Source organism: Hirundo rustica, chromosome 1 (genome assembly GCF_015227805.2).
Source record: "Hirundo rustica isolate bHirRus1 chromosome 1, bHirRus1.pri.v3, whole genome shotgun sequence".
In the NCBI taxonomy this organism is placed as follows: Eukaryota; Metazoa; Chordata; class Aves; order Passeriformes; family Hirundinidae; genus Hirundo; species Hirundo rustica.
The window spans coordinates 151,897,336-151,917,675 of record NC_053450.1 but is presented as its reverse complement, the minus strand read 5'-3'; the positions used below and the strand labels follow the sequence as shown (position 1 = coordinate 151,917,675).

At 45.9% G+C, this 20,340-nt stretch overlaps 1 protein-coding gene across 12 annotated transcripts in view; it reads right to left on the bottom strand.

The window, feature by feature from the left end:
• The window catches only part of LOC120752063 (mitogen-activated protein kinase kinase kinase 3-like), a 76,940-nt gene that overhangs the window by 37,996 nt on the left and 18,604 nt on the right, over positions 1 to 20,340 (bottom strand). For all 12 annotated transcript variants that reach the window (XM_040062727.2, XM_040062783.2, XM_040062746.2 and 9 more), the window contains 2 exons: positions 17,256 to 17,336; positions 4,561 to 4,670 (listed from right to left, as the gene is read on the bottom strand). In XM_040062727.2, the coding sequence (XP_039918661.1) occupies positions 4,561 to 4,670; positions 17,256 to 17,259 (114 nt within the window). In that variant the 5' untranslated portion in view covers positions 17,260 to 17,336. The remainder of the gene's footprint in view (positions 1 to 4,560; positions 4,671 to 17,255; positions 17,337 to 20,340) is intronic.

Sequence of the window (20,340 nt, the reverse complement as noted above, 5' to 3'; positions counted from 1 at the left end):
GTGGAGCCGCGCAGGCATCGGCGCTCGAGTTACTCCCTTTGTACAAAGCCACAGAGCGGTGGGATTCCTCCTCAACTCCTGGCTCTGGCTGAGAGGAATCAGCACCGCAAGGCCAGGCTGAGGGGACTCCTACACTTCCCCAAGGTGCAGGTTGTTTGCATCAGCCCTGTGCTTGCCCCTGCCCTCAGCAGCGGGACGTTCCTCACACACCAGACAGCTGGAGCGCGGCCCCAGACCGCAAGAGGAGATGACTAATGCACGTCATTGGGAATTATCTGCACAGAACCCCCACGCACGCCGGGTTATTCAGCAATCAGACAGAAAGGAGTTTGTCTGGCATCGCCCCCCTTCTCATTTCAGGGGTGGAAAGCACAATAGATCCCAGTCCCCCCAGATATTCCTGCAGCTTTTTTTCCCTCTGAAAGTAAGTCCAGCACCTGAGCGGCTCAGAGGACAGTGGAAAGATGGTGCCCAGAAGGTTCACTGCTGCCTGGTACAGACACTGCTGCTTTCGACAGCAGCAGAAATCACAGGCTTCAAAATGTTTATCTAAAACCACCCACCTGGCAGGGAATAGCTTTCTTCCAGATGGATTTCCCACTGGTATCACCCTCTTTGCACCCAGGACAGCTCCACACAGAGACATGGGAAATCCTCTTAAATCCTTGGGACTCCACAGCTTCTGCCAACTCCAGCCAAGGCTTTCCCAGTCAGCAGTGCTCCCACTTGGCCCCTTGTTTCTGCCCCCCAGGTGGGGAAATCCCTGCAGATCCCATCTTCCCCCATCCACATCCTATCCTCCAAGTGTAAAACACAGGTGATAAAGCCAAACTATTTTTTTTTTAGGCTGCTCAAAAACCCACAGAGAGCCCTACAAGATGAGCTGCATTTGACTGGAGTTACGAGCAAGCCCTGTGTTGCATCCAGCTTGCCAAAGAGAAGAGTTCAGAGGTAATCTATTAGAAGAACAACTTTTAGGATAGTCTGACATTTGATGTACATGGAGAAACATTTCCTACAAATATTTAATTGCTGTGGGAGAACTTGCCACCGTGATTAGGGCGGCAGAGGAAATGCTGGCTGTCACTGGCCGTGACAGAGGCCCACTGACAAGCAGCTTCATACTGCCAGTTGCCAAGTGCTATTTATAGAAATGAATGGATGTGCACACAAATAGACACAAAATAAATGCTAATTTAATTGCTGTTTTCTCTCTCCATCCTTTTCTTCAGGGCTCCTAATTACTCGGGGTTTCCCCTTCTTATTCTGCTCATCTTTTTTCTGAATGAACTCAATGCAGATCTTCGCTCTCCTGTTGCCTTCTTCCCCTCTTCAGGGACATTTCTATGAAAAAACTCCCTTGTTCAGTCCAAGAGATAGCCTGAAAGGATTCTTTCCAGCCATGCCAGAGGATGCACAAGGAATAACAGAATGATTAAAGGAGTAAGAGAGGAATACCAGTGCAGAAGCTGAGCTAGGAATAACATCAGAATAATCCCTCTGTTCCCAGAGAAAGGCTCTGCTCTAACTCACATGAGGAAGGAAAGGGACAATGTAGTGGCTGCCACACCTGAGCAGGACTCAGGAGATTCCAAGCTCAGGCATCACATCTCCTGCCAGCTGCCTGGGCAATTCAAGGGAGGAAAGTCGTCCATGCTGTTCTATTCTAATTCCCAGCTTGCTCTGCCACGAGGCATTGCACATCCAGAAAAGCAGCCTTCGCCCTAAACTCATTAGTAAGGGAAGAAAACTAAGAAAAGAAAGATTTTTATGAAATTTGCCAAAGGATGTTCATTTCTTAATATGAACTAAAGCAAAGCTATCAATATTTTGGGAAAAAAATATTTTGGAGCACAACACCACCACCACAGGCTCTTTTCTTGTGTGGCCCGGGCCTACCAGGAATACAGTCTGGCAGGATTCAAATTTCAACTTTTGTCAAGAGAGCACTAAGGAAGCCCTCCAGGAGACAGGAATGAGATAGCACTTTGGTTGTGATTCTCTGTGTACCAAAAAAACTGCTGCAAGCCACAGAGAACTGGCTAGCTAGCCAACACATTCTTCTTGTGAACTCTGTCCTTCAGTGGAAATTTGGAACTCACTAAAGGATTCCCATGCCTCAGAAAAAAAAAAACATTTTTCCACAGAAAAAGAAATATTGTTTTATTAATCTACTAACTGAACTCCCAAACCCAAGTAGCTCAATGTGAGCACGTCGCTGCAGGGCCTCGTGAGAGGCACCAACAATGAGATGACCAAGAGGACATTTTATCACCAAAAGGCCCCCATGCCTCATTCCCCCTCTGAGAAGGGAAAATGTGCAGGGCATCCTTCAGCCCAACCAGCCAACCTAATGCCAGGAAAAAATAAACAATAAAAAGGGAAAAACAAGTACCAAAAGAACAACAAATCACAGGCACAACAGCATTTCCAACGCAATCTCTCCCCCGCATCAATTTCTATCCTAAAAAACAAGGGGGAAAACCCTAAAAGTGACCCAAACAAGCTGATTAAACTGAGCTAAAACCACGAACCAAGTCCCCACTAATTCCACCTCCTTTGGCCACTCCCCACCTCCCAAACTCGCCTCCCGCAGCACCGTGAGCCAGACGTGTTCCAGCCAGTCCAATTTAGTGAGGCAACAATTCAACATCCTCCAACGCCCTTCATCTCCTGGGGCCCGCTGGTCTGAACCCTCAGCTCCGGATGTGTGAGGAGAGCAGGATCCTGACCATCCACATCTCCTCCATCAGAGAGTTCTGAGCAACCCTCAGCACACAGCTAGGGCTGCTCTACTTGTGGATAAAAATAAAAATCATAAAGGAGGAAGTGTTTTTTCCAAGCATCAGTGCTCTAATAAGAAGGAAAGATTGATTCCTGCTATAAAATTAAACACAATTGGCAGTCAACTATTTTAAATAATTCTCTGATAGGCTAAATAGTCTATATTTAGAATATATATACTCTATATAAATATTGTTCTCTAAATATTCTCTGATACTCTGGCACCAGAGCATGGCATCCCTCCATTGGTGATTTATAACTGAAGATGCAGTGTGGATGGGCCGTGGGTGTGAATTCAATTGCAAGACGCCAACTTCATGCAGGACAAGAATCCAATCAATGAAAACTATCATTTTCCTTATTTTTGACAAATTATCTGGTTAACCGTGTATGTGCTGCATTAACAGCCCAGGTCTCAAAAAGGACAGCAGCGATCTTTCCCCATTGCTATAAACAAACATTTTAAGAGGGGCCTGAAAAGCTTTGCTGCCCTAAAAAGAAACTCGAGCTGGCTCCACACGCCCCCAACCCAGCACCGTGCACAAGATGCTGCCCTTGCAGCCATCCAAAGCCACGCTGGGTTTTCTGCTTCGCCTGCAGCTGCAGGGAGCCAGCCCCGAGTTTCTCTGGTCGGTTCTGTAAACATCTCGGGGCTTATTTCAGCATGAGCTGAGCACAAACCCAGTGATTCAACTTGGACAGCTGCTCCCGCCAGGACGCGCTTTGAAACGAGACACGCGCACGTGTTTTGGTCTGCATGCGGCTGCGAAGTCCGGAGGGATTCGGGAAGGGATTTTTCCCTCCCTGCACCCAGACTTCTTTGTTTGTGGTGCGAGTGACATTAAAAAATGCATGACGACGGGAAATGACAATTTGTTTTCTTCCTCGCTAGGCATCCAGCAGTTGCAGAGTTGACTGCAAGCTCATTTGAAACCACAGCACTAGAGGTGGAATTCCAAGTGGATTTGCTGCCATGCTTCTCCAGCCACTTCCCAGTCGTCCTAATCTTTTTCTCCCTTTTTTTCTTGCTATTTTGACAATTGAATTATTTCTTCACAGCTTTCATGTTTGCATATTTGCTCCATACACAAACGTTCTATCAAATCCGCTTCAGCTATTGTATTGATGTCAGCAAATAATTCCTGACATTGCTCAAGGGACAACGTTTTCTGCTCACCAAAACAACTCTGAACGTGCAACAGGGCCAAAATGTTTGGGTTTAGAAGCATAAACAGCAGTACTTCATAATTAAACACTTTATATAAGAATGACATTATTCCTCCCCAAAGAGCCTGGGTGTCTACAGCTCAGAATTGGCAGTCTGTCTTTCAGATATCTGAAGTAAAATGTGCACATAATAAATATTGTATTTCATTAATGCTGTCAATAGAAAACAATTGACTTATCCAAGTCCTAAAGCTGCACAGCCTGAAACAAGTTCTGCTACTTTCAGAGCTAAACAACAGTTCGAAGTGCCTTGAGGTGGGACTCAAGATTTAAATCCAGTTTCAGGTTCAGCTGTTATATTTGTGAATAATTTGGGGCATTATTCTTCTCTGCTCCTCCGTGATATAGGGACGCCTGTAACTTCCTTTCAGCTCATCAAAAACCGGCCATAAACCCTGTAACTTGGTAAAATGATGATATTTCTGATGTGCTGAGCACTTGTTAACTTCAGTTCTAACATTTAAACCCTGCTCTGCCAGCATGGAAAGCACCACGCCCACCTCAGTGGGCTGCTGGAGTTTGGGGTGGACTGAAGAAGCAATGCCGTACCTGTTTGTTGGAGTGGACACTGTTTTTATTCCTATTGTTGTCCAGCAGCCCCCCACACTTGCCCAACGCTGCCAAATCCTTCATAATAGAGTTCAGAGCTTCTTCTTCATCTGCAAGAAAAGAAGAGACAACTGAAGCGAGGGAGACAACTCTGTCCTCGGACGTGCAGAGCGAAAAGGCAGCACTGCAAATATGAACTCTCAGCACAAATGGATGAAAAGACACAATGTCAAGCTTTCCTATTAAGAGAGGCATTCCAAGACCATTAAATTCAAAGAGGGCAGGTTTAGATTAGATATTAGGAAGAAATTTTCCTCTGTGAGGGTAGTGAGGCCTTGGCACAGCTGCCCAGAGAAGCTGTGGCTGCCCCATCCCTGGATGTGTACACAGCCAGGCTGGATGTGGCTTGGAGCAACCTGGTCTAGTGAAAGGCATCCCTGTCTTTCCTCCCTCTTCATTAAAGGTGCTCCAGAGCCACAACTGACTTTCAAAACCAGAGGAAGTGAAAAAACAGGGGAGAGGGCAAGGAATCCATGAGAAACGAGAAACTCTGCAATGCTGGGTAGAAGATACTGAGAGCCCCCATGGGGTTTCTGATTTCTGCAGTAACAGGAGAACTTTGAGGGACCCATCAGATCTGAAACCAATCTCCTCCTTTTCAATACTTCGGCAGCGGTGGTTGTGGCCTCTTAAAGCAGCTATGAAGCATTAAATGCAAAGTACCAACCACAAGAACCAAGAACCCTGTCAAGACCTGGGGCAAGGCACACATTAGGAGGGTGTGAGAACCCACTGCACGCTCCATGCTTGTGATACAGTAAAGGCAAATGTTAGGCACATGCAGCTATTACTGTAAAAAAAAATACAAATACAGCTACAAATTTTGTCTAAAAATGAGTGTCTCCAGGGACAGAACCACCCCTACGCCAGGCCAGCCTGCAGATTCAACTCAAAGTCCACAAATATGTGAAAAATGACAAAAAAACATATGAAATCAGACGGGACTGGACCCAAATATTGAGGATTTTTCCCCAGGGAGGTGTATGTCCTGGATGCTCATGCTGAGATATAACACCATCTCCTCTTTTTCTGTTCCTCCTGCTGGGTTCTATCAGCATTGAAGCTATGAAAAAAACCCAGATATGTGAGAAAAAGACTTTTCATGCATGCTCTGCTCCCAGACTATATTAAAGAAATAAGGGGAAAATTTGGGGGGGAAAATTTGGGGGAAAATGTTTAAAATCCAGTCTCACATTTCAGAGCTCAGAAATGAGCTCCAACATCAAACTCTTAGGAAAAAGCCTACATTTTCCTGTAGGTAAAGTGTCTATACATATCTGCACATCAATACTAAAAATATATTTGATAAACTAATAAAATTTATACTTAAGTACATTAAAATGTAATCCCTTTTGCCTTTCACATTTCCCTATTTACTAAAAGCACAGGTATGTTTTTCCAGAGGGGTGGCAGAGAGCACAGCCCAAAGGGCTACAGGAAAAACCTCAAGGAAAAGATAATTTTCAGTTCAAGTTCAGGGGGAAAAAAAAAAAAAAAACCTAACAACAAGAAAAACACATCAAGAATATCCCCAAAGTCTGGGTTTGGGGTGTGTTTTTCTTTTCTTGTTGTTGGTTTGTTTTGTTTTTGTTTTTTTTTTTTAAGGACCTCTGGGACAAGCATAGTTTTCCATACAGATTTTGTAGTAGGAAAATACTCAACACAAAAAAAGAGGAAACAAGCTTTCTTCTTTTTTTAGTTTTTGTAGAGGGACAGGGAACAGGGGGAGGGATGAGCTAAAACAAACCCACAAAAACAAAACCCCTCTTACGCTGCCCTCCAGGAATTTTCCACCAAAGCTTTAATCTCTACAGTGCCCCTCATCTTTTTTTTTTTTTTTCCAGTGAGTGACAACAAAAGTTTCCTGAGCTGCCTGACACAAAACACAATCTGTAATGTCATGGGCCAACAGGGCCAGCAGGCAGAGACAGAGCCTGGTTTAGTAGCAAAACAATCCCAATTCCCCATCCCTCTCCCACCTCCAAACCTCTCCGGCCACGCCTGGCAACATCTTCCAGGAGAGGAATCTCTGGTGAACCCACCAGTGCCCTGGTTTATATGACATTGTCCTCCTCCTCTATTTGCGCATCAATCTTTCCAAAACTTTTGTTATAAACATCTGAGTCCACCAAACCTGGGTTTAAAAAAGCCTGGCACTGCAAACCCAGTTCATGATAAGTCACTTTTCTTACGAAGTCGCCTAAAAATCCCTACCAGAAGTGATTTTTTTTTTTTTTTTGCATCTCTCCAAACATAGCCAAGCAAGGAAAATTCACTCATTTTCAGTAACTGCTTAAATTCAGCTGGTTTCCAGAAATACCCAACCATCAACTTAATAGGCCTAGAACAAGTGGTGTAAAACTGGGTTCCAGCTGTCCTGAATCAGGTACTGAAGAAAAAAAAGAAAGAGAAGCTATTTCCTGTGTTTGACTGTCAAATCAGCATTTTCCTTCCTTTATCTACTAAAGAGCATTTTGAAAAGCATCTCAGGATTTTTAATTACAAAATGTGAGTGTTGATCATCAAAATACTAAAACCTACATCCACAATGTCACTGCTATGGAATAAGATATCTTCTTCCTAGACAGGCAGGAAAGATCGCTTTCTGCTGCTGGAGGGTGAAAGATGACTTCAGCACAAGCAGAAATGCAGTATTTCCTTAAACTTATGTATTTCTATATCCTTAAGCATTCTTAAGCTGCATTTAACTGTGTGTTTTTACTCCAAGAGAACCGCGACTTCAGGGAGGCAGCGACCAAAGCCTCAGCTGTTCAAAACAAAACCCCCCACACCGGGCTCTGAAGCAACTTCTGAACAGCAGCACAATTTGCATCATCGCCTGCAAAACCGACGCTTGCCTGTCCTCCCCGGGACAGCTTTGCTCAGGGGCTGATGCTTTCCAGACTGAACCTCTTGCCCATCCTAATCACCGCTCCTGGGGTCTCCGAGCTGACTCCCAAGAAGGGTGGAGGACTTTGTTCCGTGGAAATACGCAGCCAGCTCAGCCAGCGCAGTCAAAATTCAAACAAGCACTGAAGCTAACTGGCTAATTAAATCCAAATGCCATTCCCAAAGCCTTTCCAGCAAAAGGGGCGTCACAGGCTGCTCCTTCTCCGCTTGGCTTGGTTTGAGGCGGGAGGGGGTGAAGGATGGATGGCTCTCCCAGGGACAAAATGCCAGGTGTCAGGAATCCTGTGCTCAAGGGACAGGAAAAAAGTCCTGTTCTCCTGATCCAGCCCTGACAGGACCTAAATATTCTATAGCCTTGTGAGAAGGCAGCATTGAGGCTGCACAGCAAACACCTCGCCAGGCTCTGCCACGGCTCAGAACAAAACAGCTGCGAGTTGCACAACACCGATGAAGTATCCTTGGAGCTTGGATGGACTTGGGAGACTCCTGGAAATCTTTGTGCAACGTGAGCAGGTTCCTGCTCCCCAACAAGCTCCTGGCCCAGCTCCACTCCAGCATCGTTTTTGCACAAATTCACTTAAGGTACTGTGGAGCTGACAGGATGAATTGCACAATAAATACCACTTGATCCCCAACACAACATGTAAACAGGATTATTTCTACCATGGAAGATCAGGACAGAGAAAAGCCGATTAGATTAGAGAGACAGCAAAAATGAAACATAAAAATAAATTGTGTTTAGTATTGTCCCTCTGTCCCCAAAGACTCTTCTTCCATCCTCAGCTTTCAGCTATTTCCATTAGTAGGAAACTAATTTCTTTCTTCTCTACTTTCCACCAACACATTTAATTTGGTGCTTTTTACATCAGCTTCCTGTGACAAAGCTTGTTTGATCACACTGCCAGCCCATCCAACCAAGGATCACTTCAACCAAAAATAATAGATGCTTCAAAAGACCTTAATTTCCCAGAAGTTTAGGGGTGGGGGGAAATATCCACAGCCACACAGAGACGAACTCACAGGAGCAGAAAGCCAAGAGCGCTCCCAGGAAGCAATGACCAGTGGAGCTCCAGTAGACAGGATTTATATTTTTATTAAAATACACTCCTCCATTCTGGCAGGACCCTGTATCAAAACCAGAATTCCTCCTCCTCTCATCGGGTTCTCAGTTCTGCAAGATGTTAAGACTTGCAAGTCCCAGGCACTACCAGTATGAATCTGGGGCACTTGGCTAATTGGCAAAATCAACCAGGGAGTGAAACCAAAAAGCCAGCAGCAGATGACACATCTCTCTGCCCTTCGGAGACACATTTCCTGTGCTGCTACTTGGCCTTGGTTCCAGCCTGCATCTGGGCGAGAGGAACCTGGACTTTCAGTCTTACTGCAGCAAGTTTACCACTCAAAAACAGAAAAAAAAATTAAAAAGGGAGAAATAGAAAGCCTGAAGGTCAACACAGACCACCCAAAGCAATTCAAGAGTCAGGAGAGAAAGCAAATGAAGAAGGGACAAAGGAATAATTTAGCTGTGTTTAGATGGTCTAGACACTGCTGTTATTGTTGGCTTCACTAATAGGTCATTGCTAAGAGGCAGCTCATGGTAGTTCCATGAAGCTGCTTCCATCAACACAGAAAAAAAAAGGGAAAAAAATAAAAATAAATAATCATTAAAAAGCAGCAGTTGGATGAAGCCCACAGGAAAGCCTGCAGAAATAAAGCAGAGTCCTGTAAAACATGATGAGTTCTGATCTGGGCCCCTCACACACACACCAGGCAGAATTAGGGCTGGGAAGAGAGGGAAAAAGTCCTGAGCATTGCAGGAGGGAAGAATATTGTCCTGTGAGTCATTCCTGAGCCAGGCTGGAGCATGCAGCTCCAGGGCCCTGCACTTGGATCCAGAGAAAAACCACAGATGTGAGCACTCGTGGTCACTGAAGATCCCACTGTGCTTTTCAGAGCAGTGATGCTAGGGTGCATTTGCCTGTGTAAACTCCAGCAGCACCTTCCACCTCTCCAGAAGGTGATGCAGCCACTGGGGATGTCCCCAGGCAGAGGGAAGAGCTCTGTGAAAGTTGAGAGGGGGATGAAGAGAGGACAGGGAGCCACACAAACGCTGTCACCTTCAGTAAAAGCCATTTCAATGGGCAGGACTTTGAATACAGAGTGACAAAAACACTGAAATGTTAATAAAACACAGACAAAGTAAATATGGAGCGACATGATGAGTCTGACAGTGCTGAATTTGGTCTGAAGACACACCAGCATTTCATTTTTGGTGGGTATTTCTGAAAACACACAGTTTTTGGATTGACTGGTACACAACATTTATCACTTACACCAAAGGGAACCTGAACTGAAAGACAGGACTCACTCCCCTAGCATCACTCAGATCCTGCAAAGGGCAGCCCCTGTCCTGATGGAATTTCAGCTACACTGCCAGGAGAGGGAGATGGGCTGGGCTTTATGTCTCATTTGATGGGCAGAAACCTGAGACAGACAAAAAGCCTTGCTCAAGACCACACAAATCTGCAGCCAGAGCTAAACACATTAAAGGAGCTTAAATTCAGAGAGGACTTCACTTCATCTGGCCTCCCTGGCTGCATACAAAGGGCACAGCAATTCATTTAGCAGCCGCCACATCCCAGAATGTGGAGGAATCCTGGAATACACAAAACAGCCTGTTCAGGAAGCCTTAGCTGGAAGAGCCCATGCACTTACTCCAGTAACCCCTCTCTGCAACAAAAACCTCAAATCCAGTTTGAGAACACAGCTTTCTTTGTATTCTAGTCATTAGATCTTGATACCCCTGTATCTTAGAGACCCCTCTGTTAAGAGACACTCTCCCCATCTTCTCCAGATACTCACAGACTGATTTCATCTCCTTTCAACCTTTCCTCATTTAAGTAAATGGAAATACACAGCTTCTGCCACTAGAGTGATACTTCATTCACTTCTGCAGCTCTTTACAGTGCTTTTTTTTATTTTTTTTAATCAAAAGGAAAGATCAAAGCAGTACATAACGTCCAGTGGCCAAAGCACCTTTTCATGTCTGTTTGCTGTGTGAGCAGGGGGTAACAGCAAGCTTGGCCCACGTGTTCCAGTGCAAGTCCACATCTATCAGACCAGCAGCCGCCTGTGTTGCCCAGTGCCCTCCAGAAGGTCAGTGCCAGCCCAGGCCAGGCCTTCCCTGCTCCAGGGAACAGGACAACCCTCACCCATGTGAGAGCACACATCAAAGAACCCGCCTGTGAAGAAAAGTGCTGCCTCTTCTCCAAAAGCCAGAGGAGAAAAAAGCTTGGAGAAAAGCAAATCCCTGACCTGGGGTTTCTTCAGGACCTGCAAACACCATGAGCAGGCAGGTACAGCCACCAGCACCCAGGCCATGCACAAGACATCAGGGGCCACGGCACCAAGCCAGCACCGACTTGATGATCTTAAGGGTCTTTTCTAACCTCAGTGATGCTGATTCTTAACAGAAGGGATCAATTAGGAAGTAAAGACCATCACTGACTGTCCCAGTCAATATCAGGAAGGAGCCCAGTGAGCCAGAGGTTCAGGAGCCTGACTTGGACCATGACAAAAGCCCCCAAGCAAGCAAAGAAGGGACCCAGACACCCTGACAGGCAGCTACAAATACTGTTGAGCAATTCACCCCCCTTGGAAGGGCTGTCTGTGAAAGGTCTGTGGTAGGCAGAGTGCTGCCTGCACCCACCTAGAGAGATACAGACAAGCCTCCCCATAAACTCAACCCACGTGCACAAAGCATCCTGCCACTGTCTGGAGCCGTGTCCAGAGCCTGATAAAGGGAAAAATGATCCAATTACCCTCCTCCAGAGCAGACTGCAGCACAGCAGATGCACCAGTGGAGCACGTTCCCTGTGCAAGTCAGCAGCTGGATCCTGCTGCCCTTCTCCCTCCTGCAGCCCCACCCAAGGGATGCCAAGGTCACCCCAGTGCAGGGCTCAAGGGCAGGGCACAGCCCAGCAGGTTGAGCAGAGCAATTATAAGGAGGAAGTAAGGAAAAGACCCTCCTAACGTGTTGGACTTCTTGGCAGGAGTTTGCTCACTGATGTCTTGAGCTCAGGACACACAAACTCACGTAGAAAAACCAGTGCTGGGATGTGCTGTGGGTTCGTGAAAGTACATTTCTTCTTTTCGAAGAATTATGATGCTAAAGGGTGCACTAGGAGGAGATTATTAGTCCTCCATCTCACAAATCTGTCTCAGCTCTTGTTTCTTCATGAATGACATCAGTTTGGATTTTTAATTTCACTTCTATAGCACAACCAGTAAGAAACAGAACCAAACCCATCAGAGGCTTTTGACAGCTACAGATCTCCATTACACTGAGTACACAACAGAATATCTGTGGATTTAGGGCACAGTTCCACTGTCCCAAACACCTGTTTTTGGAGGTAAAGCTGAGCTCCTGCCTTCTATTCCACCTCTACCCCTGCTATCCCCCAGGTGATGCATACAGCTATTGGAAAAATTGCATAGCTGAACTGGAGACTGTGTCTAGATCAAAAACAACCCCTCCTTTTACATTCCCCCTGCAAAATACTAGAGAAATCAGGGCTCAGGAATGGGCTTGGAGAAGAAGGAAAGAATCTGTTTCAAAAAAGCTAAACCAGTTATTTTTAAAATTATAAAAGTCCCCAAAATACTCTCACACACAAACATGCAAACATCCCCAATGTATTATGGACATGCAAAGACTCCAAATAATTAAAGAGAGCATTGAGAAAACAGCAGAAGAGACTAACCTAGCACATAAATTCATGTATTATGGCAGAATCCATTTGAGAGCCAGGGTGAGATCATGAAGAACTTCAACTGCTCTCTGAATTTCCCCAGGAAAAACCAAGAGCCAAGGCAAAGCCACTGGGACTGCACCTCAGTTTAGGAGAGGTGAGAGCAGTGCCCTCAAAACCCCGAGCGATCAGTACCTGGGCAAACACCAAAACCAAAGCATTTGGGATAGCAAGTTCTAGCACATGTCAAAGTTCCAGTGGTCAGGCCGCAAATCTTACAAGAAAATTTCTCCCGACGGGCTGCGAAGCGCCATGGCACAACGCCCTCAGTGGCACGATGCTCCCTCCTTCCAGAGGCTTACCAGGGACTTCTGCAATGGAAAAGCACTTGGGATCCAAAAGGTGTTTGCTTTAGCTCAGCTGGGAGGGAAAGCAAGGTTCCATTGTGGTTCACCACAAGCCTCCACTCCCAAAATAGCCATCCCTGACAGCGCCGCGCGCAGTAAAATTCCACGGGACCCGAGCCACCGGCCGAGCTTCCCTGCACACACTGCTCTCCTCCACAGCCCCATTCCTGGCCACCACAGGTCCCCTGTACATCCCCACACGCCTGGAGGGTGGCAAAGCCCAGCTAAGAAGCCAATTTTGCCCCAGAAACATCCTGCCAGTCGTTCTCCTTCCTTCTCTCAGCTCCCCACACCTCCAGCAGCTCTGGAGTACAACCTATGGAGGTGCAGCCACCTCACAGCCTTCAACACCTCGTGGCTAAGGAGGGAAGTGTCTGGGTTGAAATTGGGTGCCATTTGGTGGAGGGAAGGTTTGCTGAAGAGGGCAGAGTTTGGGGAAGCAGCTGCTGCCCCTCACGTCCAGGCAGTGACTGGGATGCTGGAACAGGAGACAGGATCTTTTTGGGCCCAGCCATAAATCTAACGCTGCTCGTGGCAAACTCCGTGCTTCTCATCTGTTTTTGTGAATTAAAGCTAGTCTAGGAGAGCTGCAAGCAGGGGTTAGACCCTGAAAAAGCAAAATCAGCCACATTTAAGAAAATCTTTGCATGCCTGGATGGAGCGCTGGTAGTCCTCACCACTTCAAAGGTACCAAGTTTCTCATCCCACAAGAAACTTTCACAACTTTTTTGCTACCTCTGCCCTTTGCTCCACAAACACTAATTTTCCTCTAATGGATTAACATAATTGAATTAAACTTGGGCCAATTATTCCAGCAGTTTCCCTGCTAAGCTTAAAATTTGCTCCTTCTGAAGAAGGGCTTATATGCCTAAAAGGCAGCCTGGTTTTTTTCCACCTCTATCATTTGGTCTAATAAAAGATATTACCTCTCCCCACAACCTGTACCTCTCTCTTGAGCACACTTGACAGGAGAAAAATGTTTACCCAGCAAAGAAATGTAACTGGCAAGTTATTTCCCCTGACTGACTCCGATACCTTTGAAGGTTATTTGAGGGATCATAAAGAGCTCATTCTCCCTCCCAGCCCAGCGACTTCCAGCGCTCAAAGCCTCAGCCCAGAGCCCATGAACTCCTAACCTGTTGCTGCAGCAACGGCTGCAACAGCCCAGATGTGATGCAAGCCCAATCCCACATTCCCCAGGTGCCCAGAGCACCCTAAATTTGAGCCCTGGGTACAACAGGTGCAGTGCCAGGAAAGGGAGGAGACCATGGGCACCTCTTAACTCAGACACCTCTCAAAAATAAACAAAACCTGAGCTCGTAGAAAGTCTGATGTGTCTTATTATAATATAAAGTGCTGCAATTCAACATGAATTAATTTTTCCTTACTAGCTCTCAGCACACAAAGAGAAAGTCAAGAGCAATAAGGAAGTGAAGAGTGAAAGCACTGCCTACTGAGGAATGAGGAAAACACAGCATGGGAGGGCTGAGACATCCCTGGCATAGGATCTGCTCTGCCCCCAGCAGCTCTAGCAGCTCTTTCTGTTTCAGCAGCACCCAAAAAACCCAAGGAGCTGGGCAGAATGGCCATGCCACGGCTGCTCAAACAAACCTTCTGCCAGCCCAGCCTGCAATCACACACACTCTGAGTCAATACCATGAACAAAATCATTCTCCCATCTCCCACACCTCAGACGACCTCACTGCCGAAGCAGAAGTCACACTCGCTCCAGCAAAGTGCTAAAGACCTAAACCTTTGAGTTGTATGGATGTACACTGAGCAGAACAGATCAGCCTTCCTGGAGTTTTTATCGCCAGAAACATATGTGCAGGCAACCAGCATTGCAGAACCACAATTAAGAATATTTAAATCATTTTTAAAACAAAAAGAATAAGAGTTAAGCAACAAACAAGCTGGTGCCTTTTGAACCAGCTTGTACAGAAGTTTTTGTAAATTTTCTCTATTTTTTTTAATATTACTTTTACTGTGATGTAATGTTTAAACACAGCCATTTAATACTTATTGGGCAAGGCTTTTCCACCGTGTTGCACTGAAGATACAGACACCTTTTAGAAGTGCCATAAGCACTAATTTAATCAAATTGCAAAGAGTCTCGGACTCTTGAAGAGAGGTTGCAGACAGAAATGGACTGCAAGATGAATAAAAAGATCCAGTGCCAAGAACTCAGGCTGGTCCCAGGCTGGCACATGCAGAGATACTGCAGCAGCCTCAGGGTACCACGGCTGCACAGGGCTGGTCCATGCCCTCCACGACACTGAGACGCCAGAAGTCCCCACTTCCCGTCTTGTGGTCTCCATGCAAGGTCATTTAACTTCCCTAGAACATGTCTAGGAGTGAACAGTCCTGTGCTGAACTCTGAGACCCTGAGCAGACTATAAATAGGATCCTGGGAAAAAAAAAAAAATTAAAAAACTAATAAAAATAGAAAAGGTAGACCTGGAAGAAGCTGTCAGAGATCACTTCACCCTACACATCTCTGTGGTCTTTTCCAGAAGGAAATCAATGATATGACTGCAAATTCTCTGCACTTCCCTTGAAAATGTTCCCTCATCCCAATGCATGGAGTAAACAAACACTCATAAAAGGGAGAGAAGTGAAATTAATAAACCCTCGAAATTTCGCCTGAATTCCTGTGCATCAGCAAAGCTCTTGCAGCAATTCTTTAAGTCACATGCAGCAATTCTTTAAGTCACTTGGTGACCCTGATGGGGACACACAGCACTTCCACCACCTCACCCTGACAGTCCAGCCACAGACCAGCCTCAGGATCACAACATGATCCCATCTGGACACATCCTGGCAGCTCCAACCCCACACAGGTGTGGATGCTGTTGGTGAGGAGCCACAGCAATGACACACTGGTGAGGGGACACTCACAGCACCTTCCACCCACACACAAGTGCAAGCAGAGCTCCAAACCTGCACAAGACTCCTACTGGTTCAGCTCCCATTCCCAAAAAACAGCCGCAGCGCCTCTCCTCCCTACAGAATTGCCACAATTAATGCTGCCCTGGTGCACCCACATTTGCAGCTGGCAGGCTGAAGGCACCTTGAGCAGTTTCTGTCAACCACTCTCTGTACAAAATCACCAAATTGACAATCTCCTGAGAACTGGGCTGAAGCCAGAAACTCCTTCTGTGCTCAGGGCAAGTCTGAGCTTTCCTTGTTAAAATAACCCACACTGCCTTGACAAAGCAGTGGCTTTTGCCTTCAAAGTGAAAATGTTTCTAAAAAATTTTGGGGTTAGTCACCAGGGATTTTAAACTGAAATTTGTCATTCTTTATATTGAAGAAGCAGATCTGGACTTTCTCGTCGCTTCCCTTTTTTATTTTTTTTAACCTAGCTTTAATTTAGTTCTCTTCCCACAAAAAAAATCTCTCTTCTAGGTAACAGAGAAAGAACAAAAAGGACTCAAAGCCAGAATGGGGTAAATACCACTCTTCTCCTTTCTCCATAGGGAAAAATAAGCATTTAAGGCGTGGCAGTGGCTTTACACTTTTCATTTTCTAAATTCATAGCACTACTACACTCCAAATCACATTTCTACAAGGCTGTTTGTGAGGGTAGTTAGTGACAGGACAATGGGGAATGGCTTCAAACTGACAGGGAGATTTACATTCGATATTAGGAAGAAATCCTTCTCTTTGAAGGTGGGGAGGCCCTGGCACAGGGTGCCCCTGGATCCCTGGAAGTGTCCAAGGCCAGGTTGGATGGGGCTTGGAGCAACCTGGGTCAGTGGAAGGTGTCTTGTTCCAGGGGGTTGGAATGAGATGAAATTTTAGGTCCCTTCCACCCCAAACCATTCTGCGACTGTATGATTCTACACATCTGCAAGAACAAACCCTAAATTTACTGCTATTCCCACACATCTCTCTTTTTCTTTTTCCTTCTTCTTTAAAGCATCATTTCAGCCATCCCTGAAAAGTTTTGGGTGAACTTGTGTAAATGCTGCAGATGTGCAAGTGAAGTGCTCAGCTTCAACCAGGATTCCTCCAAAATCTTTTCTCCTTTCCTGGGTCACCAGGTCAAGAAGCCATTTAAGCAGTTCCAAGTGGTCCCAATTCCTGACATATGATTTTTTTCTTTAAGAGAAAGTTCTTATCTATAGAGATAGGGTCAAAATCATTATGTACCTCCAGAATTACAAATAATTCCCACTTAATAAAGTTTCCCTCAGTACCACACAGCATCTGACAAACAACTATTCCAGCAGAAGAAGGAGAAGGTGGAAGCAATCCTGGTCACCAATTAGAAAAGCAATATATTCAAGCTTTGTTTGAAACAGAAAATTCCTTGGGAGAAGATCTACAGGGAATGAAGGTGCTCTGCAGAGAAATACACGGGATGCTTGGGAAGAGACTCCACCAGATCACCCTCACAGAGAACAAGAAAAAAACACACAATTTTGGCACCACTAAATTGCTAAATATAAATTAGAAAGCAATGTAATAGGATATCTTAGCAGTGTCCCCCAGTCTGTTGCCACACTTGTTAGTCCCAACCAAAATTAATTAAAGAATTGCTCCAGAGGAATCCAGTTCTTACCCATCTTTCCATCTACATCAGGCCTCCATTCCACCAGTCCCAGACTCTCGTGCCTTATCCTCCTCTCTCAAGCATCCAACCCTGTAACAAACACACACAAAGGTTACAGATGAATTTTGACATGACAACAGGGTCATGGGCCACTTCTCCCAAAGCCTCTCCCCACCATCACCTGGGAAGGAGGAAAGAGGAGAACCTTTAGTTAGGAATGGAGGCCAGGAGTCTGCCTTCCTCTGCACCCACACCAAAGGTAACACACCACAAACCTGGGACCTGAATGGTTTTAAAACCTTGCAGTAAACAGCTTGTACATCCTTAAGAGCAGAACATTTCAATTACATGGTGTTTTTAATGAGTTTTTACATGATTAATGTAACCCTAAAGCAACCCCATCTTTAACACTTTCACATCATCCTTGTGGCTAACACTCACTTGAGGAACAGACTGACAGCAGGACATGGAAAAGCAGCCCTGAATCAAAGCAGAAACATAAATTTAGGCCTTCCAAATGGCAGCCAAGGTTCTCCGAGGCTGGACCAGCTTTCTTCGGATTGCATGGGTAAAAAGCTGAGTGCAGGCACCTCCCAGCAGCAGTCACTGCCCTGTACATCCCATGGGAGACGTGTCCCTAGGAGCCCTCCCAGAGTTTCTGCCTTTAATCTGCCCCCAATATCAGCACAGAACTGGCCTCAGAGACTTGCCATCCTGTATTCAGCCAAACTCCTGCACCCAATAAGGTTTTTTGGGGTTTTCTGACCACCAAGAAACTAAATCGGGCCTGAGCCGCTGGAGCCTGTCCTGCTCACTAATGAAAAGCCTCATTTTAAACAGAACAAAGGTAAAATCCACCTAAAGATGGGCATCTTTTAAAGGACACTGTGATAGAGGACAACATCAAATTCCACTTTAGCTGCCTGAGAAACCCTCAGATTTCTTGATCATAAACCGGTGTGATAGCACAAGGAAAGGGAGAAACACCTCAAGAACTTGATCAGACTTGCACAGGGAGTAAGACATTGCTGTCCTTCAGTCACCGCAGGTTGCCCTGAAGCCAGTGAGAGCCATGTGCCCCAGGACACTGCCACGGACCTTGGAGTCTTAAATATGGGGCACTGGTCTGAAATGATAGGAAAAGGCACTTTGAAACCCTCCTCGGCTTGGTAAAATCAATTCAAACACAGCAAAAAAAATCTGAAGACAACCAGGAATGGTCCCAAGCATGGATTAGAACGATTTTCTGCAGCTGTGGTGCCTCGGTGCTGGCGAGCAGAGGGATATTTATCCATCCTGTTTTGAGAGAGACAAGCAGGAAGGGGAGGTGATAAGAGAGCAGAGGCAGAGACATCCATGTGCCCCTGTGTCCCTTCTGCTGCTGCAGCTGCCTCCCAGGACAGCACCACTCAGCCTGAGAGCCCAGGGACACCAGGGACTCTACTCTGCCCACTTTCAAGACCAAGGACATAACCAAACAGCTTGAGTGGCTAAAAATCCTCCCTTGAGAAGGAACTGGTCAGTCTATGCAAGGCTGAATCAAGAGGGAGCAGAAAACCAGCAAGAAAGCAGGGTAAAAAAATTCCATCTGACTATAACAAGAGCAGGAAACAGCCCAAACCTTCACTTTTGCTTTCAAAAGTGCTGTGACTGTTCCAGGAATTAAGATGCGTGCATAGTTTGCACAGAGGGCCACAGCCTGGATTAGCTGTAAATTCCTGGGACAGCCCTGGTTAACTCTCCTATCAGAGTAATAAATTTTTCAAGTGTGTCTTTCTGGAGACCTTTCCAAACCATATCTAGTCACAAAAACAAGTACCTACAGGAACTGTGCAAAAAAACCCTGGAAAAAACCAGGTGACCTTCCCATCAGCAGCACCCTCCCAGTGCTGTTCTCCATCACCTCAGGCACAGCAAACCCCTGAGACCCCACTGCCCAGCCCTCGTGAGCAAAGCAGCCCCTGCACACAGGGCAGGAAATCTCCATGGATACACAAGAGAATGAGGGGGTTTCTGTTTTAGCAGATCTCTCCAATCCTAAGGACAGCCAGCCTTCAAATTGGACTGCAAACACTGGCGATTTCCGTGGCTTCCCAAAAATACATACCAGCAGCTTCCTGTTACAGAAGGACAAATTCCTGTTTCTAGTACAAATTCTGTCCTATTATTATTATGTCCCTTGAAAAACAGAGAAGAAGAAAAAATAAGAGGGGAAAAAAAAAAAAAAAAAAAAAAAAGAAGGGAAAATCCTTTTCCCTACAGATGCTGTTCAAAGCAGCTTCTCCTCCCACTAAGCTCCCTGATCAGTGCTGGCAGGTTGGGACACAAAACCAGTGAGCAGCTGAAACTGGGCTTTCACTGGCCACTGCACCACTCCCAACTCTGTAAATCTACTTGAAATCTCCCTGGTGAGCACCTGCCAAGCAGTGAGGGAGCTCAGCAAGGTGCTGGCCTCCAGGGATGCTGGGGCAATGTATTCCAGGTTTGTGTTGTGCATGCAAGGGACTGTCTGCTCAGGGAACTGCTGGAAGTTACCTGACCTGCAGGAAAGCCCAGCACAGATGCTCTCATCTAGGGGAAAAGCAGTTTTGATTTGCCTGAGCTGAACTCTGCAGACATGGTGGCTCAACTTCATGACAGCTCCATGAGTGCAGGGCTAAGAGTATCTACGTGAGAGATGGATGCAAGGTTATTAATCCACTTGGAAAAATAATCCCAGTTCTTCCTTTTTCTTCCCATACTCCTAGCTGGGAAGGGATTAAGCAAGACTGAGCTCAAGGGAGACAACAGTTCAGCTGTGACATATCTGTGCATCCATGACTCCTGCCTCTGTGGATCTAAGTCACAGAAAGCAAAGCAGAGAAGGAGAGGATGAAGAAGTGGGATTTTTCTCCTGGATGTAAGGGAAGACAAACAGTCACCAGGAGATTTACTGTGAGGAATTATGCAGGATGAGGGTTAGGAAAGCAGGAAGAGTGCAGTCCAGCACTGAGAGCTGGAGTCACCTGCAATCTACTATCGATATATGGGATTTACAGTATCACCTACCCCAAAAAAGGTTGTTCTTACCCCAAAGAGGCTTAGTATCCACCAC